The sequence below is a fragment of the Oryzias latipes genome, chromosome 16 (assembly GCF_053564925.1).
Source record: "Oryzias latipes strain Hd-rR chromosome 16, Olatipes_Hd-rR_3.1".
NCBI classification, from domain to species: Eukaryota; Metazoa; Chordata; class Actinopteri; order Beloniformes; family Adrianichthyidae; genus Oryzias; species Oryzias latipes.
Window position 1 is genome coordinate 35468953 of NC_136252.1, and position 9171 is coordinate 35478123.

The 9171-nt window shown below is 41.8% G+C and overlaps 1 protein-coding gene and 1 long non-coding RNA gene across 6 annotated transcripts in view; one reads left to right on the forward strand and one right to left on the reverse strand.

Moving 5' to 3' along the window:
- Nucleotides 1–9171, forward strand: part of cpne4a (copine IVa) — an 86014-nt gene that overhangs the window by 37721 nt on the left and 39122 nt on the right. For all 5 annotated transcript variants that reach the window (XR_013648444.1, XM_023964637.2, XM_078933671.1 and 2 more), the window contains exon 5: nt 8772–8846. Coding sequence is in view for 4 of the 5 variants with exons in the window: in XM_023964637.2 (XP_023820405.1) it covers nt 8772–8846 (75 nt within the window). In the remaining variant the exon portion in view is untranslated. The remainder of the gene's footprint in view (nt 1–8771; nt 8847–9171) is intronic.
- Nucleotides 96–7015, reverse strand: LOC144984631 (uncharacterized). The gene is made up of 2 exons (XR_013648445.1): nt 962–7015; nt 96–786 (listed from the first exon to the last, which is right to left on the reverse strand). It is a non-coding gene; the product is annotated as an uncharacterized LOC144984631 (long non-coding RNA).

Consider the following 9171-nt stretch of genomic DNA (forward strand, 5'->3'; position numbering starts at 1 on the left):
CTAATCATGCTCAAGGTTACACAGTCTGCTGGGTAAGAGTTTAACATTCTTTTTCAAGTGAGTTGTGTAGTCCAATTACATGAAACACTTGTGAGTTCAAAGTTTAGAATTTTTTATTCAGAGTCAAACCATATCACTTGTTTTAAACAAAAACAAAACAAAAACTTTCATTTTTAAAAGTTTAAATGAAAATCCAAAAACCCAGCCAAATAAAAACCACGAGATTTTCCAGAATTAATAAATACTTCATAATCTAAAATGTAAGACATCAAAATAAATAGAAACATTAAAAAAATGTGATTTAATTTCCTCAATGAAATAATTAATGTTGCATTTTCCAGGGTCTTCCACGTCTCTACTGCTTTACCAACACAAAGGTGTCTGTCCTGGCCCTTTACGCTGACGGTCAGTCCGACACAAGACTGGATTTTCGGTTGACCCGCAGGACCATCGAGCATCTGGGTCGATGGTCCTGAAGCATCAGCTTCGGGTTCCTCACACTCTGGGGGGTCACAGGAGACTGACGTCCTGGTGTTTCTTTTCTGGCTGGCGTGTGGCACATCTTACAGTGTGGTAGCCAGAGTCTTTGACATGACACGGTCCACCGTGAGCGATGTTGTCCACAGGACGGCAGACCGCATCATCCAGCTGATGAGCAGGGTCACCCAGCTTCCCAGTGGGAATGAACTACCATAAGTCGCCTCTGGATTTTAGCAGCTCGCTTGGTCTTTCTCCTTCCAAAGGGTCACAAGGAGCATTGATGGCTGCCACATAAGAATAAAGGCCCTAAAAGATAATGCAGCTTGTTATTTTAACAGGAAGCTTTTTTATTCCATTAAAATGCATGCTGTATGTGACTCTAATGCCAAATTTATAGATATTTTTGTTGAGAATCCAGGATCAATCCATGATTCACAGGTTCTACGTAAAAGCCCAATTTATGTAAATCAAACAAACCCACCTGAAGGATCCTTTTGGGTGATGGTGGGTATCCCTGCATTGCACATCCCATCATGCTGCTGACACCCTACAGGGAACCCATGAGGAATGCGCTTGAGGCCCGTTACAACCAGAACCACTCCAGAACACGCTCTGTTGTGAAGATTCAATTCAATTCAATTCAATTTTATTTGTATAGCCCAAAATCACAACAACAGTCGTCTCGATGGGCTTCGAAGTAAAACATGAAATCAAAAGGATCATGAATACAAAGAGTTCAATAGAAAAATACTAAAATGAACTAACAAACTGACTAAGCTATACTGGCATCCCTGCCCTTAGACCCCCCTTCGCGGTAAGGAAAAACTCCCAAAAAAACCGGATTCCGGAAAAAACGAAGAAACCTCAGGGGTGCCCACATGAAGGAGGGATCCTCCCCCAGGACGGACAGGCGATTTACCAGAAATCTTAGAGAAGAATTAACTTATCTAAATCTACAACTACATATATAAAAGTCCAGCAGACGAGCTTCATCCAGCCGTGGTTGGGGGGACAGTCAGGGGGGCGAGTCGAGCCGGAGACAGGAACCACAGCCAGGTGTAGGAGCAGGAGCAGAGACGAGGTACTCGGTCAGGTACAGAGCAGAGACGAGCCAGAGATGAGCCAGAGGCAGGAACCACAGCCAGGTGTAGGAGCAGGAGCAGAGACGAGGTAAACGGTCAGGAACTGGAGCACGGATGAGCCAACTGGAGTCTGGCAGCACTCCCACTCCGCAGGAGGGGAGAGGAAAAGACGGACAATACATGAATCACTGTACCAAACAGAAGCATGGAGAACTAAATGATAAATGATGATCAAGAATAGAGGAGAGGAAGGGTAGAAGTAAAAAAGGAAAGAGGACAGAACCCCAGTGTACCATAGTTACCCCAGCTTCAACTTCTAGCAGCCTTTTAAAAGAAATAGTTATTATTAAGTTTAATTTAAACAAACTAACATTAAGTTAAATAATCTCTGAATACTAACTAGTCTGACAATAAGCCTGTCCAAAGAGGAATGTTTTCAGTCTAACTTTGAATGTAGAAACTGAGTCGGCCTCTCTTCCATGAGCTGGGAGTTTATTCCATAAGACAGGGGCTTGGTGGCTAAACGCTCTACCTCCAACCGTACTTTTACTAATTCTAGGAACCACAAGCAGTCCTGCATTTTGCGAGCGAAGTGTTCTGATTGGTTGGTAAGGGACTATGAGGTCCTTAATATAGGACGGGGCCATTCCATGTAAGGCCTTATAGGTTAACAGGAGGATCTTGAACTTAATTCTAGAATCAACTGGGAGCCAATGGAGCGAAACTAACACAGGAGTGATGTGATCTCTTCTGCTAGTTCCTGCTAACAATCTAGCTGCTGCGTTCTGAACAAGCTGGAGACTTCTTAAGGAACTCTTAGGACACGCTGCTAACAAGGAGTTACAGTAATCCAGCCTCGACGTAACAAATGCATGGATGAGTTTTTCAGCATCACTCTTAGAAAGTATATTTCTGATCTTAGCAATATTCCGCAGGTGAAAAAAGGCAGTTCTACACGCCTGAGATATGTGAGCCTTAAATGATAAATCCTGGTCAAGTAAAACCCCAAGGTTTCTAACTGTGGAATTGGGGGCTATACTTATACCATCCAGGGAGACTATCTGAGCAGACAGAGTATCTCTGAGGTTTTTAGGACCTAGTATAATGACCTCAGTTTTTTCTGGGTTCAAGAGGAGGTAATTAATTGTCATCCAGGTCTTGATGTCTCTGATGCAGGCGTTCAGTTTCTCTATCTGGTCATTCTGGTCAGGCTTCATGGATAAATACAACTGCGTATCGTCGGCATAACAATGAAAATTAATGCTGTGTTTCCTGATTATGTTTCCTAGGGGTAACATATAAAGCGTAAACAGGATCGGTCCCAAGACTGAGCCCTGTGGGACTCCATAGTTGAGTCGAGTGCACTGAGAGGAATGGCCATTTACATTAACAAACTGATACCTATCAGACAGATAGGATTTAAACCACTAGAGAGCAGATCCTCTGATCCCTATGTCCTGCTCTAATCTATGGAGTAAAATACCGTGGTCGATAGTGTCAAAGGCTGCACTGAGGTCTAACAGGACCAGAATAGAAAGTAGTCCCTTTTCTGAGGCCAATAATAAGTCATTAGAGACTCTAACTAGTGCAGTTTCCGTACTGTGGTGGGGTCTAAACCCCGACTGAAAGTCTTCAAAGTGGCTGTTGTCCTGTAGGTGGCAGTAAAGCTGCTTAACTACAACTCTTTCTAGGATTTTAGAAATAAAGGGCAGGTTTGATATCGGTCTATAGTTGGCCAAGATGCTAGGATCCAAACTGGGCTTTTTCAGAAGAGGTTTAACAACTGCATATTTAAAAGACTGTGGCACGTAACCCGTTTCCAGAGAGGCATTTATCATTGTTAATATGGGATCATTAATTAGGGGAAAAGTTTCTTTAAAAAGTCTGGTGGGAATTGGGTCTAACAGACACGTTGAGGATTTGGAGGACGTAATAATTGATGCTATTTCTACTTGATCCACAGCAGTGAAGCAGTCTAATGTTACAGAGGTTTCTATGGATGCCTCCATTTCTACCGCTTCAGCCTGTTCTGGGCTGATAGTAGGAATAACTTGATTTAACTTATGTCTAATATTTGAGATTTTACTATCGAAAAATGTAAGAAAATCATCAGAGCTGAGAGAAACAGGAACATGTGGTTCTACTGAGCTCTGACTGCGAGTTAATTTAGCTATAGTGCTAAAAAGAAATCTTGGATTGTTTCCATTCTCTGATATTAAGGTTGAATAGTACTGGCTTCTAGCTCTACGCAGAACTTTTTTATAATTTAATAGGCTATGTTTCCAGATATCCAGAGACTGCTCTGAACCGGAGCGGCGCCATTCTCTTTCCAACTTACGGGTTTCTCGTTTAAGAGAACGAGTTTCAGCGTTAAACCACGGTGCTACTCGGTTTTGTCTGACGAACTTAGGTTTCAAGGGGGCAACAACATGGAGTGTACTCCTGAGGGCTTGTAAGGCATCATTAACAAACTGGTCATTTATACTAGGACTGATACTATGGGAGCTGGTCTCAGAGTATTTTCTCAGAATATCACTAAGTACTGGCTGAACTGTGTGTTTAAACTCAGACACAGAACGGTCAGTTAAGATTCTTCTAAGCTGTTTCTTATTCATTGGGGCAGAAGGATGTTCCAGTGTAAACTGGAAGGTAATCATAAAGTGATCAGAAATGATGGGGTTAAGAGGAAGGACACTCAGCTGGCTGATCTCTATACCATGGGTTAGAACAAGATCCAGGGTGTGCTTATGACAGTGAGTGGGTTCATTCACACTTTGGGTGAAACCAACATCATCTAATAAAGCTGCAAAAGCCGTTCCTAGGCAGTCACTGGGGTCATCAACATGAATATTAAAATCCCCTAATATTATAGTTTGATCAGAATCTAAGACAATAGTCGATAGGAAGTCGGAAAACTCAGTTAAAAATTCTGAATATGGGCCGGGAGGGCGATAAATAATTATGAGTAAAACAGGTTTTCGAGTTTTCCTGTTTGGGTGACTTAAAGACAATATGATGCTTTCAAATGAATTATAAGCATTTTTAACTTTAGGGCTGAGAAGTAAGCTAGACTGTGATATTACTGCCAAACCCCCTCCTTTCCCTGAAATCCTGGATTTCTGATAGTTAGCATAAGTGGGGGGGGTTGCTTCATTCAATCTAACATAGTCATCCTGATGGAGCCAAGTTTCTGTTAAGGCTAAAAGACTAAGATTGTTATCAGTAATTAACTCGTTGACTAAGAGGGACTTGGAGGAAATGGATCGAATGTTTAATAAACCGCATTTAATTCTGCTTGTGAGAACTGCTGTCTGTCACTTTAAGGTTTCTATGACGCGCTCCTTTCATTTGTCTTTCAGCACATAAGCTAAAGCTAGGACCTGCTTGACTTTCCCTGCATGGGTTTTGCACCAGCACTAACCCTAAGGGAGGCTCAGAGGAGCGTTTTACACTGCTGCTCTGTGCCCGGGTCTCGTCTCTGGATTGTCAGGTTAACAGACTAAGGCTAGCAGAAATGTTTCTAGAAAGAAGAGCGGCACCGTCCCGAGTGGGATGGACGCCGTCTCTCCGCATGAGACCGGGCTTCCCCCAAAACGCGCTCCAGTTACGAAGAGAGCATTTGGCATGATAAAGATGAGGAGGAGAGCAATATTTCTGGGGGCACTGGAAGTAAAACCAACCTTTGCAATGAAAATCATTGCCTGCAGTTCAATTCTGCACAATCTGTGCATCAGCAAAGGCGACTGCTTAGCCAGAGATGTTGAGCCACAGCAGGACGACACCAGGAACATGCAGGACGAGCAGAGTCACGTCTGTCTGCAAGGACAAATCTTTGCTTTCCTTTCAGCTCCAACTGTGACACACATGACTCTAGAAGACCAGGATTATTGTTAACATGTATAAAAATAAATATTAACATATAAAGCGAAATTCTAAATATGTACATCTGATATTTATATGAAAATCCTTTTAAGATTGTTAAAAATAGCTCAGATTTAAATAATACATGTAAATTATTCATTTTTGTTCATACATTTATTAAACAAATTGGAAAAACAATGGCTGCATTACATTTTAGAACAATAATTTCAACTCAAGCAAACTTAACAGACTCTCTTGTCGCTGTTCCTCCCTTATAGCCCTTTCCTCCTCTCTCTTCTGGGTCTTTAACATAAACCTTTAACCCAGTACGACAACGATTAACCGTTTATTAAAATGAAGTCAAATCTGATCATGTGTCTCTACCCATCTGGCACGAGCTAGCTTGAAAACAAACAGGCTATCTTTCTCCATCCGCAAATGGATCGGATTTTCCTCATCCTCGTCTGTCCCTACATATATGAACACATTTAAAACATGTGTTAATAACTTGTGACTACGGTTAGAAGTCACTGCTTTTTGATGTAATATCTAGCGTTTGTTTTTAGCCTTCGGCGCTAATTCGCGTTAGCTTTAGCATTACTGAAATTGATGAGCTTCAAAACAATCTAGGTTGTTGATTGAGGAATATAACATATTAAACACATCATCTTAAGTATTTACAAATATATTTTACAACAGATACTGGATATTTTTTAATATACTTACACGTTTTCCTTGCGCAACCGGCTGCCATTTTCGAATGATTCAGACGAATGATTATCTCGCGATACTCAGCCAACTTCCGTTTCTACTGAAATGCCTTCCGTTTCTGTCGAAAATTTCAGTAGTGTATGTGAGAGCATTTTCACATGTGTATGTGAGAGCATTTTCACATGTGTATGTGAGAGATTTCACATGTGTATGTGAGAGATTTCACTTGTGTATGTGAATGAATACATTTTCAGTTGTATGTATACAAGCATTTCACTAGTGTGTGTGAGAGATTTCATATGTGTTTGTGAATGCTAATTCTGAATTATGTCCTACACGGCACCTCATAGATCCTCCCCCAGGACGGACAGGCGATTTACCAGAACTCTTAGAGAAGAATTAACTTATCTAAATCTACAACTACATATATAAAGTCCAGCAGGCGAGCTTCATCCAGCCGTGGTTGTGGGGACAGTCAGGGGTGCGAGTCGAGCCGGAGACAGGGACCACAGCCAGGTGGTTTTTAGGACCTAGTATAATGACCTCAGTTTTTTCTGGGTTCAAGAGACGAAAAACGTTAGTTTTTCCATCTCTGAGAGTCTTTTTTTCAGATGCTCCGACTCTTTAAATCGATTTTAAAGAGTTTTAAAATTTTACATAATTTTCCTTCAGCAGAAACATTTCATTTGCTTATTTCTATTGATAAAAACAAAAAAGACAATGAAAATAAAAAACACAAACATGAAACCCATTTAAGTCATAAATCGATTTAAACAAAAGAAAGTTAAAGGAGATGATGCTGTTTCCTTAACTAACCAGTTAAACCGACTCTAAAGTTTGTTTAAATATTTCAAAGACGTCTACAGGAAAACATCTTTATCTTTTGGTGATCATAAATAACTGCTGTGTTTTGAAGTGGTTTTCAAAATAAAAGCCTTTTTACGCTGAGCCAGCAGACTGCCGTCCAACCAGAACCAGAACCACACCTGCTGGGATTCAAACACCTTTACACCTGCATGTGGTCATTCTTTAAAGTCTATTTCAGTGGCTGTTTATTCTGGAGCAGAACTCTGTGATCCTAAATCCACATACAGGTTGGCAGTACTCCCACAATGCAACAGTAAAGAGTCCTCTGTTGTAAAGGACAGACGGCGCCGTCTTACCACACCTGCGGTCCGTGGTCAGATTTGCCTCCTCAGTCACAGCTTCCAGATTCCTATGATAAGGCCTGAAAATCAGAATCAAACAGAAACAAATGTTTTTTTTTAATCTGTTTAATACAAAAACCTGTTTTTACAGCCTGAAAATGTCAAAATGTACTATTTTAAATCAAAGCAGATTAATCACAGCAGACGGAAAAACATTTACTGACCCAATTCATGAGTTTGAAATGAAGTCTGTGATGCTGCAACAGGATGTTCTCCCCGTTATTTGGGCCCTGGATCAACGGGGGCCAAACAAACATCCCCCTTGGGACGCATTTCTGACTCCTCCAGAAAGGTAGGAGTCAGTGCAGGGTCCGTAACAAATGAGATAATCAATGTCTTCTATGGAAAACTGCGTTGTGCTGCTCTCGTGGTTGATCTGTCTGAGGCCTTTGACTCTGTTGATCATCAGTTACTAAGGACGAAGTAACATTGCTGTGGGGGGTTCTGCCATCAACTGGTTTGTTGAAGGTGTGAAACCAGACTTCATGAACATCAGCAGCTGAGTTCTGAAAGGGTCGATTTTGGCCCCTGTGCTTTAGTAGTCAGTTGCCAAAAGTTAAGATCCGTTTATATGCAGATGATACTGTCATCTACACAACTGTCTCTTCCATGGTGCTGCTGTGAATGAGCTCCAGAGAGCTTTCCAGCTGTTTCCATTTTCTCTCCAGTCTCTTCTTGTAAATATCTGGGTGTGTGGATAGATGATCCTTTACATTTCACATTAATCATCTGCTAAAAAACCCTGAAGGCTCTGCTAGGCTTTTATTCCAGCCTCAGACGACGAAGACACTGGCTCTGTGAAAAACCACCGTCATACTCCTGCTGCCTCCTGTCTCCTGCTGACAGTGGATACTCCCGCTCCTCACACCGGTTCTCCTCTTTGGATCCACACAGATCTTGGGAAAACTGATGGTGGAACAGCGCTCATATCTGCGACTGTAGGAACGTTTCCCTGAACTGCTTAAAACAAAGCTTTCTGAGTCTTTGTTATTCTTCAGTTTCATTTTCATGTCTTTATGTTTTTGTGTTTTTATGTGTCAATGCCTTTTGGTCGGGTGGAGATTTTTAATCAGAATTCTTTAATATCTTTGTACACAAGAGGCTTGTTACAACAAAGACTCCTGATTTTTCCAGCTGTTTGAGCAAAATAAAATAAAATAAAGTGACAGAAATATTAGAATAATGTGATCAAACCTCTGCGTTATTCTATGGAAGCTTAGCTCTGTGTCCTGCAGGAACGGAGCGGGAACTCTGACCTTCACTGCTCAGGTGAACAGACGACCTGCAGCTCAGAGTCCAGTTGTTCTTCAAAGAGCTCAGAGTCTGTTCTCTGCACAGCAGGATGTGAATATTCAGCCTTTGTTGTTGCCTTAATGATGCATCTTGGCAGTAATGAGCGTCTAATCAAAGGCATGAAATGTGTTTGCAGATTACAGCGGAGGAGCTGACGGGGAACGACGACTACATCGAACTCTCCTTCAGCGCCAGGAAGCTGGACGACAAGGTAAGACGAGACTTCCTGTCAGCAGAACAACGTTCTACTCCTGAGAAATGACAGAACGTGCATCCTTCCACTGGGATAAATGCTCCGTTGGGTTCCAGAATCAAACAAGTTTCGGAGTTTGCCTCAGATCGTCTCCAGATGTTTGCTGGAGTTCTACCTGAACAGGTTGAACATCAGCAAACATTCTGAGAAAAAACAGGAAGCAGAAGTACTGACGGTGAGTTCAGGTGAGTTCCTGATGGCAAAAAGAACCTCAGTGGAACCGAAGAAGCAGCTGCTGGTGGGTTTGCTTTCTGGGTTTCCAGAACCGGTCCTGCAGAACCTT